Genomic DNA, 23801 nt, shown 5'->3' on the forward strand with positions numbered 1-23801 from the left:
TATCAGTGGCACTTGAGATGACATGAGACGAAACCAGACACAGAAACCTCCCACCACCCAATGCACCAGAAGGCAAGGGCAGGACACCGGTCATCTGGTCCTTCGTCACCAGAGGGGGAGCACAACTCAGGATGCAGTGTTGTTTCCGGCCCCCTCAAAAGGGTGCCCAAGAAAGCCCCTGCCCCCTACATACCACCCACAGCTGGCCATGCAACAAAGCCCCCACCTCAACGTCACGGCAGTCCAGGGGGTCCTGGGAACGCAGACAGCAGGTTCCTCTCCAACCCCGACTCCAATGCCCCTCTGTGAGCCCCCCTCGGCACAGGCAGGCTCCCACCACAGGCCAGGGGTAATGGAAGCTGCGCTGTGGGGCCAGCCTAGCAGTACAAACGGCAGTGCTCTCCGACCCCCGAGAGAACCGACCCAGGAAAGACTCCTGAGGGCCCCACCTACTCACACCTGTACCTTCACGCGTGAGGAGGCTGCCCACCTGCTCTCCCAAGTAATGGCGCCAGAAGAGAGGAACACAACATCACCCAGTGGTCAAGAGAAAAGACACACCAACTACAGTCACAGAGCCTGAAACCTGCATCCTTACTGAGCAAAGGCCTGGCTCTTCCAAAGTGTGGGGACACCCGCTGAACCAGACCCAGGCCGACCCCAGGAGCTCCCGAGAGAAAGGGGTCTGTACTCTGGAGAAACTCCCGGGCTGTTTCCCAGCCTCCTCTGCAGACCCAGGTGCACATGGTGATGCTCATTTCAGCGCGCTCTTCCAAGACCCAGGGTGGCCGGCCTGCGCACCGCAGCACCGGGCCCCGGGCGCCTGCACCCCACTGCGGGAGAGCCTTTCTTCTGGACCCACAGAACCCGCTCTCAGGCGCAGGTACCTCTCCTCACCCACGCAGGCACATCTCCTCACCCACGTGTCTTCCTTACCTCTGCAGGGGAAGGAGCCGCTTCCATCTCTTCCCCAAATGCAAATTAAAAAAAAAAAAAGACAAAACCAACAAGCACAGACCCAGAAAAGTTCTAAGTTATCCTTAAAGGATAAACGCTAGAGCGCTTTCCCTTGCGTCTCCTGCTCCACATGTCACACATAAAAAAAGCAAAATTAAAACACAATCCACCACACACACACACACACATCTTTCATAAAGCGGATGACAGCTGATCGTGGGCTACCCAAGGAGAGCTGCTGTTCTATTTATAGAACACGCACGCCCAGAAAAAGACTGGTGGGTTTCAGCGGAAAAGGCTGGAGAAGAGATAAAGGCAGCATTTCTTTGAAGCTTTCTCAGAAACTGCATTTCTTCTGATTCACTGCTCATGAATACTATAGATATGTTGCAGAATATTTTTAAACACTCAGTCAAAGCCATGAACTAAAAGTGGTCAAGAAAAAAACCCATCTGAATAATGTGCTATGTTTTGCATCAGGCAGCCTGTAACCAGCACCCACAGGAAACGCTGCTTGGCTGGCAAGCCTCCTCCTTACAGCCCGGCGAGCAGAGAGCCGGAGTCAGACACCCAGCTCTCAAGCGCAGCTCACTCAGGGCACGCTGGGCGGCCAGGCTCTCAGAATCGACCTATCACATTCTTTGCACAAACAAGGGGGCCAACCCCGTCAAAGAGGGCACCTTTACTACCACCAGGGACAAGAAAGAGCAGATCTGCAACACACGCAGGCACTGAGAAGAACAGTTAGCAAGCGAGAATGTGTGCACTGGCAAACCTCCAGAGAGGAAGCAAATCCCCCAGCTGGACTCCAGGGGTGAAAGACACCCGAGTGCTCAGCCTGAGCCTAAGTGTGGCCCTCGGTGCCACAGCCACCCACTGCCCAAACAGACATGGGCCCAGCCACAAGAGAGACCACCGAGTCACCTGCTGCAGAGGAAGGTCCGGAACAAAGACCTGAGGAAGGCAGCTCTAGAAATGCCCTGAAAGGAGGTGTCAACAAGGGGGCAGAGAAGGGCGAAAATAGGCCCTGTGAGCCCTAGTCAAACCCACCCGCCCATAAGGCCCTGTCTCCAAGGGTGTCGGCCCAGTCACAGGGTGAGGCTGCCCCTCTCTGGAAAGGCAATAGAAGCCCCTTCCCTCATCAGTCCCCTTTAGTTCCGCCACAGCCCCAGCACTGGCTCTGAGGACTACAGGGGCAGCTCAGAGCAGGGGAGGGCAGAGGACACCGGCACCAAGGAGGGGGCAATCCCCCCACCTCCCCGAGAGGGAAGGCATCACAGAGCAGGCCTCAGAAGGTGAGCAGGGGTCTGAGCAGACCAGGTGGAGGGTGTGAAACCATCTGAGGCTGCAGAGAGCCCAAGAGGGCCAGGAAGGTGGGGGACAGGCCCAGATCACTGACCGCCAGGCCTGTGAGTCACAGGTCAAGGCGTGGTGTCTCCGATGTACACTTCGGAAAGATGATTTTGGCTGCAGTGTGGAGCAAAGAGGGAGGGGGTGAAACCTGGAGGCAGGAAGAACACTCCAGAAGCTCTTACAAAAGGGCAGCCAGCCACGATGAGCACCTGAGAGGAAGGGGACATGACACAGGCCTTCGTGTTGGGGAAGACAACCCACCACTGACAGAGGCAAGGAGGCAGGCGAGAAACCGAGGATGACTCCGTGGGGCCTCCAGGGGGAGGAGTCGGCTTCGTTCTGGACATCCTGGCTGTGAGGACCTTGAGGACACCAGCGATCTGAGTGGAGAGCAAGCTGCGGACACACCGTCGAGGGGAATAAGAGAAAGTTTAACCGGGGAGATGCCTCAAGGCACTCCCTCATGGAGAAAGGAGAGAAGGGGAGGAGGCCCGGGGACCCAACCAGGAGCCCAGGGACACCGACATCAACGTACAGAGGAGGCGGGAGCCCAGAAAAGAGGATGAGCGTGAGCAGGAAAGCAGGGAGCAGATGAGAAAGCACTGGGAAGACCCGGAGGATGTCAAATACAGCTGCGAGGTTGTGAGTGGGACTGGGCGGAGCCAGGAGGGCCTGCCAGAGCAGACTCCGGCCTGGCCCCGGGCAAAGCCAGGTCGAAGGGCACTGAAGGGGTTGTTTTTCTTCACTCGCACGTTAACTTTTCATAAACACAGGGCCAGGCTGTACGCACTGTACTTTTAACTTCCTATTTCTTCCGCCGCGCTGTGCTGTCAGCACCCTTCCATATTGGTAAACATGTTTTTGTCGGCTGCCGAGTACCCCTGTTGCGGTGCAGACACCAACCCCCCGCAGGGACCCCGGGAGTGCTCCCCGCCCGGCACCCCCAGCGCCGCTTCAGGAGCACTGCCTCAGCCACACGCCTGCTCGAGCCCTGCACTGCTCCTTAGAGCCGGTCACTCACTACAAGTGGGGTTTGGGGATCAAAGATAGCCCAGAAACAGGTCCGAAACCAAGACGTGTAACAGCAGCAGCGTCGCAGGCTAGGGCGGCAGAGAGCCAGCCACGTCCATGACCAGGGCTGAGACTCAGCCATGCGAGTAGACGGCCCCCATGGCCCCTTCCCTCACACACCACAGACCACAGCTGCTTCCAGGCAGATGGCAGATCCGATGCAAAGAGCAAAATCTAAGTTTCAACAAATGATACAGAAGAATTTCTTTAAGACTTTGGGACTGGGAAAAGTTTCTTAAACAAGACTTGAAAAACAGCCCTGGCTGGTGTGGCTCGGTGGATTGACTGCTGGCTCTCTAACTGCAAGGTCACTGATTCGATTCCCAGTCAGGACACATGCCTGGGCTGCAGGCTGGGTCCCTAGTCGGAGGTGTGAGAGAGGCAATTGATAGCTGTTTCTCTCCCTGTCTTTCTCCCTCCTTCCCCCTCCTCTCTAAAAATGAATAAATAAAATCCTTTTAACAAATTTTTAAAAAGCAGGGATATTAGCATAAAAAAGTTAATATACAAAAGGACTACTAAAGTGTTTCAGTGGAAAGAAGCTAGAAAAACTTATTACCTTAAATTTGCATAGCACTTTTCACGAGCATTTTCCGATCTATTTGCCAACTTAATAAAACAAACACTTGTGGTCTAAGAGACAGACACTAAAATTCCAATTCACAAATAAGAAAACGGGTTACCAAGGGACTGAGTAACATGCTCAAGGTTAAACAGCTAATAACAGACCACAGAAGAAATGTCAGGCCTCCTTACTCGTATCTCAAACCTTCTGCTATGGTTTATGGTTTATGAATACCATAATTCATAAAGAGAGAACAATAAAAAATAATGTGTTCACAAAGCATCTACAACACATTCCAAGAACTACAGGTTATTTTAAACACTGAGTACCCATTACACCTTCTACATTTATATCAGCCATTTTTACCTTTTAATCCTCATACCAACTTTGAGATTTTTAGTAATATTCTCATTTTACAGATCAGGAAATGTGGACGGGGCGCAGAGTGGCAGAAGAATTAACTAACTGGTGCAAGGCCGCATGGCCAGTAACAGGAGACCTGGACAGCCAGACCAAAAATATTTGTTGGCAAAAGAAACCGGCATAAAAGTCCACTGATAAATCTGATTTAGCCCAATTAAGCAAAGGTAAATTCCTTCATCTGTTCCAAACACCACCCCACTAGTTCGTCCCGATTCAGACTACTGCAACCTCTCAACAACCTCCCCACCCCCGGTCTCATCACAGCCTACCAAGAGCTGAGGAAGGTTGCCCGTGTGAGTGTCTCCACGGCACCAACAACCAGCGGAGAGCGCAGACCACAGCACCTGGGTAACCTCGGGGCGGAGCCAGGCCCTACACCAGGTGCTGCCGATCGGACTCATCCACGTGAGGTTTTTCCTAAAGGCCCAAACAATAAGCCACAGAAAAAGGACTGCCTGTCTGTCTTACCAATCACGTGAACACACTTTCTGTTCTCCCACTACCCTGGTCCACCTCCTTCAAGGCAGTGCCACCAAGATCAAAGCTACCGTATCCCAAAGCCCCTGTCACTGAGAGGAGGGGAGCTGCCTCATTCCTGTCCCCACTACATGAGGAAGGACAAGCAAAAAGCCTTGAAGTAGCCCAAAACGTAATCCCCAAAAGAGCTGCTCCTAGACCTGCCCTTCATCCAGAGTCCACAGCCACCCTCCCCAAACTGGGGGGCGGGCACTTCTTTCACTGTGGAAAGGCTGACTGCCCCTCTCCCCTCTTGGCTACCAGGGTCTCAATTCTGAGTGGGCTGGCTGTGCCAAATGTAACCAGCCACCACCGTCCTAATCCCACTGCCCCCACCCCGGCCACGCAATTCAGTCTTGCTCAAGGAGCCTACACAGATGTCCTGCGGGGGCTGGGAGGTAGGGGAGTTGCTTCACTGACTTGTGGGATCATGTGGCTTCAACTCCCCCCTCCTTCTTGCCTTGAATGTAGCTGCTGTGTCCCAAGCTGTGGCAGTCATGCTGAAGCCATGGGGTAGCAAGGCAGAAACAACCGGGCTCCGCTGGTGTCATCGACCCGTTAAATGCATTCCTGTCCAATATAGGGGGGTTGGCTGAGCTAGCTCAGCTCGGTCACCGTCAATGGCCACTCTGGTCACTGATGCTGCTGTCCCAGGGTTTAAGGGCTTTCTACAGAGGACCCCACTTCATCTACACACACCCTTCCCTGGGGGAGGCACGGTAAGCACTCCCATGTCACAGAAACGTGGCCAGGAGAGGAAATACGGGGTCTGCATTCGCGGAGTGCCTACACCGCACCAGGAACGTAATCACCATCACTACTTCATGTAGTCTTCACCGCCCTGAGGAGAGTGACCACCCACTTCACACATGAAGAAACTGAGGACCAGGAAGGACCTATAGCAATAAGAAAGGACAGAGATGGGCTTCAAACCCAGGTCTGTCTGATCTCAACTCTCTCCAAGCTTCATGATCAAGTGAAAAAAAAAAAACAAACATATGCTTGAGGGAAGTTTTTAATGTTTTGGTTTTTACAAGTTAAGCAGGACCAACTACAGTCATAACTAACTCTCCCACTCTCCTGGGGTGAACATATGGACAAGTGTGCACGGGTCAAGACACAACCGATGCCCACTGCACACGAAGTGGGCCGACCCGGGCCACCAGCGGCGGGAGCACCGGCGCAAGGACACGCACAGTGGTTTGGCTGAGGCACGGGAGAGTCACCGGGCTTCTGTGAGCCTGCACAGTAAATCTGCCTCCCTACGGGCGGTGGGATGAAATGCGCTCTTTGTTTCAACAAATATTTATTGAACACTTAAGTGCCAGCACTGCTGGGAATACGATGATGAAAGAGACGGGACCCTTGACCTTTAAGGAAATTGCATGCTGGGAGAGGAATACTTTTACAAAGTAAAAAGTACCATCAGAATTTGCTTTAGATACCAGAACAAAGTAGGGCTGGATGGAGGTGGGGACAGATGAAACAAGAAAGGCACGACGCACTGATGACTGTTTAGCCTGGGTGAATAATTCGACTCCTCTCCCTACTTTTGTGTAAGTCGGGAAATTTCCATTACAAGGTACAGACAGGGTGCGTGGGTAACTCAGAAGTGAATGACACACACACTGCAGCTTGAGTGCGAGGCCTAAGGCTGCAACTGCTTGGGCTGCGAGCAGCCGCCCCCTTCACCCCCGTTTCCTGGTCTCCATCCCACCTGGGGTGGGGGGGGGTGCTGTGCAGAGGGAGGGACGGCTCCCACGCAGCAGAGTGCCGCACAAGCACGAGGCAGGACCGTAGCCATCATTACCTGCCACCTGGGCACACACTCACCCCAGGTCTCTGCCCGTTTTCAGACAGCAGGTGGAAACGGGAACAAGACCTTCGTTCAACAGCCCCAGTCCAGGCCGCTGTGCGTACTACAGGGCCCTGTTCTCTGCTTGAGAACACTCGGGGTCCAGCCACTGCTAACACCACCACGACGCTCTGAAATAAGATGCTTCCCGTGTGTTTTTAGTGTATTAAAAACAATGGGTTATAGAACATACAAATTATTTAATTAGCTGCTTTTACAACCAATATGTCGTGACCAGATCAGCTTTTATTTTGTGTATTGTTGCTCTACAACCTATTTCTACTTCATCTATTGAAATGCTTAAGTACCCTGAGTAATTATGGACATATCTGAGAAACGGACAGCGCTTTATACATCAAATAGTTTCAGTGTCAGTTTAAAATATATCTTTATTTATATCAAGACCTTGAACTATGTGCTTAGATAAATCTATTTTCTAAACGGGAATAAAAAGTTGGGACAAAGGAGAGCATAGCCAGAACGCACACACGTGTTAGGATGCTACGAAATTAAGGCCAGTGTTTCCATGTCACGCATGCCCTTGTGTATCTGGCTCCTCGAACTCACTGTTCTGATCGGGCAGTTGGGGCTGTTTCAACCATGGCTCGGGCGTTCCAGAGAAGTGGCTGAGGGCGGGCTCCCCTCCGTCTTCTGCTACTGGAGCCCGGCGTCCTAAACCGTACCAACACCACGCCACTCTTACCGTCAGCAGTCTTCAGTTCAAGGGTAGCATGTCATGTTTTTGTTTTGTATGAAATAACAATGCCCATTTTAGAAAATGTAGAAAAACAGAAATAACAATAATCCAAACTGCACCACCCAGCACAACCCTTGATATCAGTTTGGACACGTCCTCTGTCTTCCTCCCCATGCACCGTGCTTGGTCCACAACCGAAGGGCGTTCCCTAACACAATGCCTCTCCGTCTCCCCACCGTCTCAGAAGTACCGTCCCGTTACCACCTTCCTCAGTCATCTGCACACTGCCTTAGGCACAAGAGCAGGCACCTCACTCCACCACTCCCCAGCTGTGCGGCCTGGGGCTGCTGGGAGCCTCGGCCACCTACCTCTCCTGGCAACTGTCACGTGGTCTCATGAAGGTGAGGTCAGACCACCCCTGCCTGGTGTCAGTGCAGGACCAGCACACAACAGGCGTCAGCCCTCACTGGGCCTTCGCCTGGAGTGTTTCTGGGTTTGCAACTTTTTATATTTAATGTTGCAATAAACCTATTGTCCATTATGCTTTTCACATTTAAGAGTATTTCCTCAGGACTGGATCCCACCGGAGGAATTACAGGGTCAAGAGTATGCACTTCCTTAGAATTTTTTCATCCACGTCACCAAATCACTTTCACAAATGGTTATACCCATATGTGCTGCCTGAGGCTGAAGAAGCCAAAGAATTTCTATAAGCAGCAAAATTCAAGCTCTCACAACACTGGTTAGATACAAAAACACACTTAGACAAAAAGATGCATACCTCAGTCCTGACAAACCTGGTTTTACCCGCCCTCTTAAAGTACAAACATGTGCAAACTTTCAGCCACCACAGAAAGGGGATAAAGACCCACTTTCCAGACTTCCTTTTCACTCTGCTTCTTGAGTACCAGTTCATGTTTATCAGAGAAATCAAAACCAAAGACTATCAAATGGGAATGGGTTTAATGCGGTATTTATTTCAAATTTTTCCAAAACATGAAGAACTGAATTGAGTCCACACTCTCAAATGTGAAATGTAGGAGAGTTCTAAGGCAGTAAAAATTCTGATATGCAGGTATTTTCTTTTAGACTATTTAATGTGTGAATGTCTCATAACCATACACAAGAATGATTCTATTGAAAATCACTTTATGAACTCTACCGAGTCTACTCCAAACCAGTCGGGATTACCAACTAATCCTGAACACCTCATTAGCTGGTCTGAGAGACAGAACCCAGCTGAAAAAAAAAAGTGGCCCTCTTCAACAAATGGTGCTAAGACGTTGGATGCAAACGAATGAAGTGGTAACCTCACCTCATTCAAAATATAAAAATTAACTCAAAATGGATCAAAGACTAAATATAAGTGCTATAACTATAAAACTCTTAGAAGAAAACACAGGCATAAACCTTGAAGGATTTGGCAATGATTTCTTAAATATGATACCAAAAGCACAATAAAAAAAAGAAAATACATAAACTGGACTTCATCAAAATTTAAAACTTTTGTGTATCAAGAGAGTGAAATGACAACCCACAGAATGAAAGAAAATATTTGCAAATGATATATATGCTAAGGGTCTAGTATCTAGAATAGATAAAGAACTCTTACAACTGACCAAAAAAATAACCTACTGTAAAAATGGGCAACGGACTAGAATACACATTTCCGCAAAGACAACATACAAATGGCCAATAAGCACAGAACAGATGTTCAGTACCATTAGTCATTAAGGAAATGCAAATCAATCAATAGCATGAGATACCACTCCACACACCCCATCGGGACAGTAATAATAATAATAATAATAACAACAACAGTAACAGAAAACGAGTGTTAGCGAAGTGCGGAGACACTGGAACCCTCAAACACTGCTGTAATACTGTGCAGCCATTGAGGGAAACAGTTTGGAGCTTCCTCAATAAGTAAACACAGAATTACCCAGCAATTCTACTCCCTGGGCATATACCCAAGAGAACTCAAAGTAGATATTCAAGTAACTTGTTCGTAGCAGCCCTATTCACAAGAGCCAAAGAATAAAAGCATTTCAAAGATACATCAACAGATAAACAGATTTCTAAACAGTGGTACATCTATACAGTGGAATATTATTCAGCCATGAAAAGGAATGAAGCGCTGACCCATGCTACACCATAGACGGACCCTGAAAACGGTATGCAAGGGAAAGGTGCCAGACACAAAAGGACACACACTGTGTGACTCCATTTCTATGAAATGTCCGGGACAGACAAACCCAGAGACGGAGAGCAGACTGGTGGCTGCCAGGGACTGGGGCAGAGCGGGGAGTGGGGAGTGGCTGCTGAATGGGGAAGGGGTTTCCAGGTGGGGGACAAAAAAGATCTGGAACTAAACAGCGGTGGTGATGGCTGCACATATTGTTAAAATGCCCCTGAACTGTACATTCACAATGGTTAATGGTAAATTTTTTAAAAATAAAGAAAGTGGCCCTCTTCCAACTTGCCACAAGGACAAATCCCTGTTCACCCTGGAGCCTGGGGTGTACCTGACCTTCATGGGGCCAGAAGAACTGGGCTAAGGAAATGCACAAACCCACCTTCATCTTCTGCATCACCTTCAGATGCAGAAGAACAGAAACAGCCAGAAGTGGGTGGCAGGTGACCCAAACAACCCCACCACTCAGACCAAAGGGGCAGGGAAACCTGCCCACAGCGGGGACAGTCCAGTGAATGGCAGTTCAAACCCACAGACCAGCCAACACCCCGCAAGGATCAATAAATCAAAACAAAAAAGTGAGAGGCTGGAGATACACCATAAAGCACATACAGAAATCTGAAATGAATTATTGCAGAAAACAGAAGACCACTTTAGAAAACATGTGCTTCTTGTTGTAAGACTGCAGGAAGATTACTGCCTCTATTAAAAAATCACCCTGGCTGGTGAGACTCAGTGGACTGAGTGCCGGCCTGAGAACCAAAGGGTCGCCAGGAGGAGGCGTGCGAGATGCAACCACCCATGGATGTTTCTCTCCCTCTTTCTCACTCCCCTCCCCTCTCTCTAGAAATAAATAATCTTTTTAAAAAATTAAATTTATATTTTTTAAAGTACAGGGACAACCAAAATGAGAGCAAGGTGAAATCAAAAGGTAACATATCAAGCTAAGATACAGGCCATGGTTAGAGAAGGAGCAAAAGCCCCCACACTAGAGCTGAATTAGAACCCACGTGGGGGGCTAAGGGAGAAAATGCACACTGTGGAAAACGCCTCGGAGGTGTTCGGAGCCAAACGGAGATGCTCACAGAGGGGCAGAGACCAGGGCAGAGAGGAGGAAACTCGGAGAAAAGCTGGCAGCGTGAAGGGACAGGCTGTCTAACCAATAGTACTAAGAACCGCCCCAAAGAAATACAAAATAAATGGAGATGCAAAAATCAGAGGTAGAGAAGACGAAAGCTTTCCAACTCACGTTAATACAAACCAAAAAAGTGGAGCAAAGAGCTGCCAGTCGGACGTGCTGAACTCGCAGGGCACTGTCTGCTCGGGACACAGGAGGGAGAAGGGCTGCGCCCCACGTGGGCCTGGGCCAGCCGCCTCAGCCACAGGACGCAGGCTGTCCCCTCCGCCCCACAACCCGCCTCTGCTCTCCACCGAGATTAAAAGAGAGAGAGTCACAGTGAGCAAGCGTTCAAAGACCAAAGAGACAGCTTGAGGGGGCTCTCCTGGGGAGATGGGGACAATGTGAGCGTCAAAAAGAATGACTGTTACTGACAGTAAACCACTGAATGTAACCAGTCATGAATCCACAGCGGCACCCGCCCTTCTGAGAGAGACAGAGAGACAGAGACAGAGAGACAGAGAGACAGACATCTGCCTCCACTGGAATGACTATTTTACCAAATCCTTGCTTTGAAAATTGGTAGTTAACCAGAAAACTGGCAATTACCCTGCCTTTTTAGGAGGAAATGTAGTCCTTCCCCAGGTGAAATGGAAGGATTTCCAGAAAAATACCAACAGATAAATGTGGGGAAAAAGAAAGGGGACGGTGGGACCTCCATTTTGCCAGTTCTCTCAATAAAACGGATTTGGGCAAATGCCATGTGTGAATGCTGGAGGGAAGGGGATTTTCACAGCGCCCAGGGATCACCGCACAGGTTGCTTCCTAATGGCAAAGAGGGAGATCCACATTCCCAACGGAAACATCTCCGCGTTACCGAATGGCAGCGCAGCGTGGGGGCAGGGCACAGAGCCTCCCAAGTCCAGGAGTATTCAAATACAGCCAAGTCTTCAAACCTCTCACTTTCAGTTTACAGCAAACACAGAGGAAATAATCGGACACATCCAGAAACAGATTTCACAAGACAACTCCGCTCGTCTCTTCAGAAAGTCAGTGTCCTAGTGGGGAGCACAGGGAGAAAGAAGGGGTGCGGGAGCCATACCTGGTTGAGAGACCGAAGAGAGACAGCCACCAAATACAGCGCATGAATTCTGATGGGTACGCGGTTCCCAAAAGGGAAGCTATAAAAAGCATTTTTGGTTCAGCTGGGGAAATCTAAAAATGATGTGGATATTCAGAATTAGAAAATTACAATTAATGTTTCAGGTATAATACTGTATAGGAAAATGTCCTTATTTTTAAGAATCCTTATTTTTCAGACTTTAGTTGTAGTAATGGCATATAGGAAAATGTCATTTTTAGGAGATGCATGCTGAGCTAGTCAGAAGTACACTATCGTGATACTTACAAGTCACCCTCAAAAGGTTTAGCAAATTATTAATTATAAGTGGATATTATTACATTCAATACATATAGATAAGGTATAGTTGGCAACATGTTCATTATTGAATCTCTTTGGTGGCGGGTATTTGGGTGTACACTGCACATTATTTTAACATTTTTCATAATAAATTGAAAAAGAGCTTTCCTTGCAAAGACGGTCTTCACAGACTAGTGCAACCATTACAAAGTGTAAGAATACAGAGATTTTAGTAACATGGAGAAATACTTATGACATAATAGTGAAAACTTACATAGTTTCATTTCAACTAAATTAAATAAACACATCCAGAAGAAGAGTCCAGAAGGAAATACAAAAGGGAGCTCTGGGTGCTGGGGTCAGCAGCTCACCTTCCTCCCGTCCCTCCCTCTCCTCCCTCCTTCTCTGATGGCTCCTCCTCCTCTGCTCACTCCCCAAGCCCCCACGCCCCAGAGCCTGACCAGGCCCTCTTCCACAGTCCCACTGTTCTCACTCAGGCTCAGAGGAACCACACACAACTGGGCAGTGGCTGGGTAGGGTACACTAGCAAGAGATGCCACCTGGAATCGATGGGACTTGGGCAACTTCACGGCACACTGGCAAGGTGCCTCCCTGCTCCAAGCTTATGCCCCTCATCTGTAAAGCTGGGGTGACAGGACCCAGGACACCAGGCAGTGGAGCTCCGTGAGAGCAAAGCCCCTGAGCTGGTCCTCTGTGGCCCTCAACCACAGCTCCTCGTCTCAGAGAAGAGCCCCATTACCCAGCTCCTCATTAGAACCACGAGCATCCTCTCCCCCAACGGCCACACCAAGACTATCACTGAGTTCTCAGGTCAAGTCCAACACACTCTCTCCACCACCACAACCCTGGCCCAGGCTGCCGTTGTCTCTTACCACGTGGGCCAGCCAGCACCCACTCAGGCAGCCACAACACAGCCAGAGCGATCTTCTCAACCTGGACCGGCTCAGGCGTCACTTCTTAAACTCTCAGAACGATAGTGGTCCACTACTACAGAGCTCCCTCACTAGCTCCTACCCAGGTCCCAGCCTCACGGCACATCGAGGTCCCTGGACTCTTGCTAACTCCGTCCACACCAGCTTTCTTTCAGCCCCTTGACCTCCCCAGGCTCCCTCAGGCCACAGGGACTTTGCACACCTCTTGGACCAGCTACCGCCTCTCCATTCTTTTATTAACCCTTCACATTTTTTCATTATAAAATAGCACACATAAAGTCCACAAAGCAAAAATGTACAATTATCTCAGACTGAGAGCCCAACTACCCACCACAGAGGTTGGGAAACAGAACACCTCTCACAGACCACCCACCCACCACCGGGACTTCCCTGGTAATCATTTCTTTGCACGTAAGTTTAACCCCCTTAGTGTCCTCTCTGTTCTGACCTGGATATAAATGAAATCATACAAAATGTATCCTTTCACGTCTGGCTTTTTTTGGCCAGACAACCTCAATGCTGTGATTAATCCTTAAACCAGCAGGTAGCAATTTCTTTCCACGGATGTACAGCATTCTCCTGTAAGAACGTATCATCATTGACCCAGTCTACTATAGGCAGACGACTGGGTTGCTTCCACTTCTGATCTATCACAAATACTAACACTAGTAATATTCTTGCACATGCCCAGTGGAGTGCATTTGCTCATGTAAGCTGTTAGATACACACCTACAAGCAGAACTGCTGAAACAGGGTACACATCCCTTCAACTTAACAGACACTGCCAGAATGTCTCCTAAAGCGGTGTTGCCAATTTCATCTCCCACAACAACAGAGGAGGCGGTCCCTTGCTCCACCCACATCCTTCCCAACACCCAGATAGAAGAGCTGCACCGGGCAAAGCACTGGCCCTGGGGGCCAAGCTTCCTCGCCCTCTATGGGTACACCACCCTCCCAGCCCATTAATGTGCTCGCCAACCCAGAAACTCCCCAAATCTCCCCAGTCTGAGGGTTTTTGTAACTCCATTTTCCAGCCCCCCTTCACCACTAGGAAGATGGGGATAAGGCTGAAAGTTCACATCTCTAACACTTGTTTGGTCTTTCCGGTGACAAGCTCCCATCCTGAAGCGCTACAGGGGCCCCACCCTGCGTAGCCAAAAGGGGCCCTTATGAGTAGCAGAAGACACTCCTATTGCTCAGGCGTTCTGCGCCCGGAGCCAGAGACAAAGAGCAAATATATTTATTATACCACACATAAATACAGATTTTTGTACACTGTCCTTGAATCCTATAACCCTGCTATACTCATTTATTATAACTTAACTGTATATAAGGAAACATTTCTATCATCTGCAAATGAGGAACTTTTTTCTTCCTTCCCAATCCATGTACCTTTTATTTCTTTCTCTTGCATTACTACAAACTTTGAATGGAAGTAGTAGTGGTAGACATCCATTTCTTGTTCCTATCTCATGGGGAAAACCAGCAACTTTTACCATCAGTCTCTGACTGGTGTAGCTCAGTGGGCTGGGCGCCATCCCACAAACCGAAAGGCTGCCGATTCGATTCCTGGTCAGGGCACGTGTCCAGGCCGTGGGCCAGGCCCGCAGCTGGGGTCATGCAAAAGGCATGAGATGTCTCGCTTGCACATCAATGTTTCTCTCCCTCTCTTTCTCTCTCCCTTCCCCTTTTTCTAAAAATAATATATAAAATCTTTTTTAAAAAGAAAGAAATTTACCATCAGGCACGAGGTTTGCTGCTGCTGCAGACACTCTTAATTAACTGGACCAGGGAGGTCTCCCTCTTCCAGCAGTGGGCAAGCACAGCCCATGAGCAAGTCCGGTCCATCGCCCGTTGCTGTAAAGAATGCAGCCACGCCCCTCATGTCTAAGGGTGCTTTACTCTGCAATGCAGAGCTGGGCAGTTGCCACAGGAAATGTGTTATGTCCCGCAAAGCCTTAAATATTTACTACCTAGCCCTTCACAGGAAAAGTCTGCTGACACCTTCTCTCGTCCAATTTGAAATGAATGCTAACTTTTACCAAAATTGGGGGAGGGGGTTTTGCATCTATTGAGATGCCCACACATTCTGTTTAGAAAACGTTCACCTTTCTTCATTAGTTATGTTACACTGTAAGCTTCCTTGCTTGTAATGGCCTTATCAGGTTTTATACTACTCAAGCTTTGTTGGTCTCATAAAAAAAGATACAGAGTGTTCCCTCTTTTACTACTTCCTAGAAGCACTTATGTAAAACTGGTGTTATTTCTTCCTTACATGCTTAGAATTCACTGGAAACGTCACCTGGGTCTAACGGAAAATTTTTAATTATGAATTCAATATCATTAATAGTTATAAAACAGTTTGCATTTTCTATTTCGTATGAGTTTTAAGTTGCGTTTTTCTAGGAATTTGTCTACTTCTTCTAAATTTTAAATTTTACTTGTATAAGATTATTTGTAATACCTCTTCATTCTTTTTAATGTCTGTAGGACCTCTGACGATGTACCTAATACTATTTGCCTTCTCTGTTTTTTCTTAATTACTCCTACTGGGGTTTATCAATTTTATCAGATTTTTCAAATCAATGTTTTGCCTTTGATGATCCTTCCTAATGTTTTCCATTTCATTAAATATTTCTCCTCATTATTTCCTTCATCCTATTTTCCTGGGTTTTAATGTGTTGTTGTTCTTCTGATTACCTGATATACATGCCTACTTCATGGATTTCCAGCATGTCTTCTTTTCTTTTTCTTTTTTTAAAGATTTCATTTATTTTTAGAGAGGAGGGAAGGGAGAGAGAAAGAAACATCACTATGTGGTTGCCTCTTGTGCACCCCCGACTGGGGACCCGGCCCACAACCCAGGCGTGTGCCCTCACTGGGAATCAATCCAGTGACCCTTTGGGTCACAGGCCAGCACTCAGTCCACTGAGCCACACCAGCCAGGTCTTCTTTTTCTAATATAAATGTATTTAAAGTCATAAACTTCCCTTCAAACATGACTTCAGCTGTATTCCATTAGTTATACATATTTTGCTATCGTTCAACTCAAAATATTTTCTAGCTTTCTTTGACTCATAAGGCAGTTAAAAATAGATTTCTGAATTTCCAGATACATGAGAATTTTCATTTGATTGATTTCTAGCTTAATTGCACTGTTGTTTGAGAACACAGTCTATAAAATTTCAATCCTTGCAAACTGGTTAAGAACTGCCTTGTAACCAGCATACAGTGAATCCTGACAAATACACCCTGCACACTTGAAAATGGTTTGATCCTGTGACTGTCAGGTACATTGTTGTACGTACTCGTATGTCCATTAGGTCAAATTTAATACTTACGCTGTTCAATTGTTCTACAGTTTTACAATTTTTTTGTCTGCTTCATCATAACAACACCTGAGACAGGTACGCTAAAATATCCCACTATGGCTTTGGCCAGGTGGCTCAGCCGGTCGGAGTGGTATCCCCTACACCAAAAGGTGGCAGGTTCACTCCCCAGTTGGGGTGCATATCAGAGGCAACCCGACTGACGTTTCTCTCTTTACCTCTCTCGTTCTCTCCCCTCCTCTCTCTCTAAAGTCAATAAACATATACCTGAGGAGTTAAGAAAAGAGTAATAATAATAAAAAAAAACACTATAATTGTGGATTTATTTCCATTACAATTGTATTTTTCCTTTATATATTTTCAAGTTATGTTAAGTGCATACAGACTTTAATTATATGTGAAATAAACCATTTCTCATTTATCAGTCTATCTTTATCTCTAATACCATATTTTGCCTTCAAACCCTATTTTGTCTGATTTTAAAAGAGCTCCATGAACCTTCTTTTGGTTAATGTGTGCATAGTAATTTCATTCTTTTACTTTCAGTCTTTTGATACCTTTTTGTTTTAAATGTCTTTTTGTAATAGCCTGGTTAGGTTTTGTTTTCTTACCTAACAATCTCTGTCTTTTAATTGGAGCATTCAAGTCCACTTACATTCAAGGTGACTACTGACATACTGAGATTTAAGTCTATCAACTTTGCACACTATGTGTTCCACTTTTTCAATATTCCCGTTTCTCTCCGTTCTTGCCTTCTTTCAGATTTAGAATTTCTTATTATTCAATTTCTCTTGCCTTGTAGCTTAGATACCATGTAGTCTTTCACAATTGAGTGGCTGCCACATGATTAAGTGTGTCTGAGACTTGTCTAACATTAACGGGGTTTTTTTTTCATCTTCCTGGAAATATGAGGACCTTAAAACAGTTTTCTCCCATTTACCTTGTCTGCTCACAAAAAAAAAAAAAAAAAAAAAAAAAAACCACCACCACCAAAAAAAAAAGCAAAAAAAAAACCTGTTTTCATTTATTTGAAAATGCCTTGACTTCAGCTTTACTTCTGCAGGGTTTCTTCGTGGGTAAAGAATTCCGGGTTAGCAGTCAGCCTGTTTCGGTAGTTCGGTTTCAGCTGACTTCGGTTCCGCATGGTTTCTGTTAAGGATACAGCTGTCTGTCTAACTGTTGCTCTTTTGAGGGTAATCTGTCTCCAGATGCTTTCAAGTCTCCTTCTTTTCATCTATGGCTCTCAGCAGTTACATTATGAAGTGACTGGTGTGGTTTTCTTCGTGCTCTGGGGTTACTGCCATCTGTGGATGGCACCTTGAATAGTGGAGGGCAATTCTCAGGCACCATCCTTTCAAATACTGTTTCTGCCCAATTTTCTCTCTCCTCTCTGAGATGACAAACATTAGTCAGACCTTCGCACTGTTATCTCTGACTCCTTCCCTGTCTTCTAACTATTCCATTTTTTTATGTCTCCAGGATTTCTTGTGGTTATTTTCTTTTGAGCTAGCTTCTGGGCCACTAAATTCTTTCTTCAGCTGTGTCTAGTCTGCCCTTCCCTTAAGAATTTAGTTTTGTATTACTACATTTTTCAGTTTTAACATTTTCACTTGGGCCCTTACTGGTGTGGCTCAGTGGGCTGTTCCACAAACAGGAAGGTCACCAGTTTGATTCTCAGTCAAGGTACATGCCGGGGTTGCAGGCCAGCTCCCCAGTTGGGGGCGCGTAAGAGGCGATCGATGCTTCTCCACCCCATCGATGTTTCTTTCCCTCTCTTTCTTGACCCTCTCTTCCTCTCTCTAAAAATAAATAAATTAAATCTTTAAAAAAATTTTTTTCAGAAAACTGTACTTGAACAATGATTAAAATAAAATTTTAAAGAGATTTTTAATTTTCATTTGTTTTTCAGTTTCTAGTTCTCTGCCAAAATTCTCAATCTGGTCTTTCATCTCCTCTTTATTTGGAAATGAGGTCTCTGCAATCATAATTAGTTACGGATTTTGAGATACACTGATGTTTTGAAGTCGGCATCTAATATCTGGAGCCCCATTAATCTGCCCTCACATCCTGTTGCTTCTACTGGTTTTAACTCAGTAGCCCTGCGCCCCGTGTATATGCTTCTTACTGTACGCAGGACACTGGATCCACCACGGGGCTTGTGAAAATAACTGGAGGACTGGATGGCGTTATCTCCATCTACAGGGGATTAATGTGCTTCTGTTAGAAACCTGGAGACAGCAGCACTCTGAGATTGGCTTTACCTAATTTCAGAGCTGGGACGCAACTTGAAGCAGGACTTTTAGTTCATCCTCATCCCCTGGAAGTGGCTTCTGGGACCCCAACCCGAATGAGGGGGTTCACCCAGGACTGCTGCCCTCTGGCAGACCCTGACACTTCAGCTCCACCCACCGCCACTCCCCACCCCGCCACAGCATTTCTAACGGCTTCCCGGCTCCCCTTCAGATCAGTATATGGGCCTGTCTCCATCCCGTGTGGTTGCCTCATAACCAAGTACCCCAGGCCAGGATGCCTAGCCAACAGAAATGTTTGTCTCGTGACTCAGGAGGCTGGAAGTCTAAAATCAAGGTGCCGGCAGCGCCCGATGGAGCCAGGGAGGACTCCGTCCATTACCTCCAGGTGGCCCCACCTGGCCTTGGCTTGTGAAAACCTACTCTCTGGCTCGCTTTTTACAGGGCCTTTTTCTCCGGGTCTCTCTACGTCCATCTCTCCCTCCCCTTTTTCTTATAAAGATATTAGATTAGAAGACACCAGACATTAGATTAGAGTCCACCCTAAACCCAACTCTATCTGCAAAGACCCGATTTCCAAATAAGGTCACATTCTGCAGTTCTGGGTAAATTCTGAGGGGAACACTATTGACACTATAGGCCTTACTGACCCCAAGGTAGAAAGCAGCCCCAACTGTCATGCTCACTGGCTCAGACCGACATCCTCCCCAGATCCTGGCCTCATAAATCTGCCTGATCTTATTAGCTCTCTGCTGCTAGCAGATGGTGCCTAGTCAGCCTGGTCAAGTTCCCAGGGCCGGTCAGTCCGTCGATCTGCCCCCTACTACCAGAAGTCCCTTTTCCTGCCCACCTTTCAGATTAAGCCAAACAGTCAGTCCGTTCCTCAGGAAGGTCCTTCCACACCCCCCTCAGCATCGAGTCAAATTCACCTGCTAAAGCCTCCCAGCGCACTCCGGCCCTCTCCTGTCACAACTGCCCAAACGTGTGACTGTTCATTCATGTCTGTCCTGTCTCCAGACTCTCAGCTCCAGGACTGGCTTGGTTTCTGCTCAGGACGGTACCCCAAGCGCCTAGCACACTCAAACATTTTAAGGTCTCCAATGTTTGCTGAGTTAAACTGGATCTGTGAAATAAGGAAAATAATGCCTTGCTGGGGTATTATTAGTATTCAATAACTAACAATTGTATTTTTTTTAATCCTCGCTCAAGGATATGTTTATTGATTTGAGAGGGAGAGGGAAACATTATCGATGTGAGAAAGAAACATCAATCAGTTGCCTCCGTCAGCACCCAGACCAGGGATCAAACCCGGAACCTAGGTATGTGCCCTGACCAGAAATCCAACCCACAACCTTTTGGTGTATGGGATGGCACACCAACTGAGCCACCCCGCCAAGGCTATTTTTTTGAACCCTCGCCTGAGGGTACTTTTATTCATTTTAGAGAAAGAGAAAGGCAAAGAGAGAGAGGGAAACATCGATTGGTTGCCGCTGCAAGTGCCCCAACCTAGTATCAAACCCACAGCCTAGGCATGTGTCCCGAATGGAAACTAAACCCACAACCTTTCGGTGTACAGGACAATACTCCAACCAGCTGGGCCACCCGACCAGGGCCAAATTAGCAATTTTTTAAAAGCTCTTCATTGCCAATTGTCTACCAGACTCATTTTTATTTGCTCTTCCAGCCGACAGAAATACAGACTCACCCAAGTCAGCTTGAGGTGGGGAAGGACAGGTTCAGGAAGATAGATGGCTACTATTTGAAATACAAAAATCGAGCAATCAGAAAGACGGAATGAATCACAAAAGCAACCATTTACTGAATGCTTGAGATGTGCGAGGCACTACGCTGTGTTGTGCGTGCATTATCCTGTTTAATTCTGAGTTACCATTTGTTTTACGGACCTGAGAACTATGACCATTTCTGTTTTGCAGATATGTAAACTGAGGCTAAGGAACACACACCTAACATCTATGGTCACTACTGCCAACCCAAGAACTAGTGTTTTCCCTGTTTGCAGATAAGGAAACCAAGTCTTAAGAAGTTTAGAAACTTGTCTGTGATCACATGTCTCATAAGCAGGAGAGCAGGAAGTGGATCAACTTCACTTGACACCACAAGCTACTAACTACTACTACACACTAGCTTGGAAACCCTTCACACCACTTCGCACCCAGCAGGATGGCTCTCATCAAAAAGACAACAACGGAGGACATGAAGAAACTGGAGCCCTCATGCATTGCTCATGGGAATGTAAAATGCTGCAGCCACTTTGGAAAACAGTCTGACGGTTTCTCAAAGGTTAAGCACAGAGTTACCATGTGACCCAGTAAGTCCACCCATAGGTGTATATGCCCAAGGGAAATGAAACATGTCCACACAAAACCTGCACACAAATGTTCACAGCAGCATTATCCAGAACAGACAAAAAGTGGAAATAACCCAAGTGCCCATCAACTGATAAGTATATCCACACAATGTAATATTATTCGGCAATAAAAAGGGAAAAGTACCGGCACGTGCCACAACAGGGAGGCACTTCACACGCTGCCTGCTAAGGCCGAGAAGCCAGACATGAAAGGCACACGCCGCGTGTTCCTCACCCAGATGACACGTCCAGGGTCGGCAACCCTGGGTGACAGAAAGGGGTTAGCAGGTGCCTACAGCGGAGAGAGTTGGGAGGAATGGGGAGTGGATGCTAATGGTTACGGGGTTTCTTTTGGACTGATGAAAATGTTCTAAAATTGACTGGTGGTGCCTGCACTAATATGAGGATACTAAGAATCACTGAACCATACACTTGAAATGAGTGGTATTTGGTATGTGAACTATACCTTCATAAAGCTGTCATTTTCTAAGTCTTTTACACCTTGAAACTTTTACCTAATTTCTACTAATTTCATTTCACAATGGGAAAATGCTTTGTTTACGTCTGAACTCAGGGCTATAAGCACTTTTATGCACAGAACCAAAAATGTTAGCTTTCAAAAACCTTTAAAAAAATTAAAACTCTACCTTAACTGATACACTCCAATTTCACAGTACCTTGCAATGCGCTGGTGGACTAATCTCCCAGTGCATGAACACTGCTGGCTCGTCTCCAGGGCAGCTGCGCAGCCTGGAGAAGCACTGTTGTGTGCTGCAGTCAGGGTACACAACTGAACGGTGTGCTGGGGACGCTGGAACGTGTAACAACACCAGACCTGCATGAAATGCTAAACTGACAACCTTCCCAAATCACACATCACATTTTCAGAACGCTGGAGACTTGAGGAAGAGTGTTAAAAGAAACTTGTGCAGCAAAGACCCGGAGTTTGGTAAGGCTTCTCTTTACACACACGGTAAGGTCTTATTTCTCAAAGTCTGGTCCCTGGGACCAGCAGCAGCATCTCCTGGGAGCTGATTAGAAATGCAGAATCTCAGGCCACACCCCAGAGCTACTCAACCAAAATGTTCACTTTAACAAGATCCCTGGGGATGTGTCTGCTGTACATTCAAATTTGAGAAGTACTGTCATAAGATACTTCCTTTTCTTTTTGCATTAGGGCTGCTCTAGCTTACTGGACTCGTATTTCAAAACGTGACATACATACAGCTTGGGTCCCGGGCCACCTTGTCCTCAGCTCCATTCCTCTACTGCTCTGTTCCACATGGTGGTGCCCCCCCCCCCCCCCCCCCGGCAGCAGCTGTGCCCTCCCCAAGGCTCCAGCCCCTCCACACAACTCAGGGTAGTTCCAGCCTCCGCGGGGCGGCAGTTGCTCCTGGAGTCAGATACGCCGCCTCCCCACTTTGTCCTCCAGCTTTGGGTGGCAGTGGTTTCCGGGTAGTTGCCTCATCTCAAGGTTGCCTCACTGCCCTCTGCTTGCATCCTCAGTTCTTCACCACTTAGGTGCACGTGCCCCTACCTAAATTCCCAGTTTTAAATACGTAAGGTGGGTCTGGTTTTCCTTTTGAGACCCAGAATGATACCCGTACCATTTTGGACATTTCTCTTATGCACCACATCTACCAGAGAAATTTTCTGAATGGCTTATCTGCCTAAAAAGGGGGGAGGGGTAGTGTACGTACAGGAAACCTCCTATTTCCCACATGCTGACAGTCACTAACAACCCCAAAGAAAAATCAGCCTTAGGCTACTTGAACAGCAGATGTAACTGTATTCAGAAACTCAAGTCCTCAGGGTATATTTTTAACACTAAACCCATCACTCCTCCTCAAGCAGAACAGCTGGTGGAGCAGCCACCATTGTTTGGTTTGGTTTCATTTGGTTTTTTTTTGGGGGGGGGGGTGACCCACATCCTAAAGAACAGAATTCTGGACAAACACTGGAATCCTAAGAGATGGAACCTTAATCACACTGGTAAATCACAGGATGTACCCCACACTAGGCACATGACATGCTGGAGGACCAATCAACGGGAGAGAACCGCCCCGTGGCTCCTGTTGAGGGTCACCTGGAGATCTCCCTGAAAGCACATCCAACCCGGCTGCTCCTACGCTATGAATAACTCTCTGTGACTCCCTCTTCCCCAAGGCCAGAAACCCAGCCCCAGGCCAGCCCTTCAAAACGCGCCTTCCCAGCCTCTCCCTAATTGCTCTCAACCTGCTGCACTCACCTGCTGCCCAATCCCAGGGGTGCCAGGGGTGTCCAACCTGTGGCCCGTGAGGCCCGTGATGGCTATGAATGTGGCCCAACACACAATCATAAATTTACTTAAAACCTTTTTTTGCTCATCATTTTTTGTTAGTGTTTTTGTATTTAACGTGTGGCCTAAGACAACTCTTCTTCCAGTGTGGCCCGGAGATGCCAAAAGGTTGGACACCCAGCAGTGAACTCCGTGGGGAGCCCTTCCTCCCTCCCTCAGCCCTGCAAACGACCCCTCCAGATCCCGCCCCACAGGGGACCTCTGTATCCCTGCCTGCCCCCCTCCCCGAAGTGCTCTGAGCTTCCACGGCGCTCGCCGCCTCCCACAGTCCCGCACGCAGGTGCCCATCCCCTCCAGGCTGGACCCCCGGACCGAGGAACGGCCTTCCCTGTCGGCATCCCGACCGCGGTTCAGACCCACATCCACATTTACTCCCTGAGACACCCTGGGCAAGTC

The 23801-nt window shown here is 47.6% G+C and overlaps 1 protein-coding gene across 2 annotated transcripts in view; it reads right to left on the reverse strand.

Moving 5' to 3' along the window:
- Positions 1 to 23801, reverse strand: part of DGKD (diacylglycerol kinase delta) — a 102853-nt gene that overhangs the window by 77595 nt on the left and 1457 nt on the right. The window contains exon 1 of one of the 2 annotated variants that reach the window (XM_036022686.1): positions 937 to 1974. The exons of the other annotated variant lie outside the window; for it this stretch is intronic. Within the exon in view, the coding sequence (XP_035878579.1) occupies positions 937 to 963 (27 nt within the window). The 5' untranslated portion in view covers positions 964 to 1974. Of the gene's footprint in view, positions 1 to 936; positions 1975 to 23801 lie in introns of those variants that run through there. 2 annotated transcript variants of the gene reach the window in all.

Source organism: Phyllostomus discolor, chromosome 4 (assembly GCF_004126475.2).
Source record: "Phyllostomus discolor isolate MPI-MPIP mPhyDis1 chromosome 4, mPhyDis1.pri.v3, whole genome shotgun sequence".
Classification (NCBI taxonomy): domain Eukaryota; kingdom Metazoa; phylum Chordata; class Mammalia; order Chiroptera; family Phyllostomidae; genus Phyllostomus; species Phyllostomus discolor.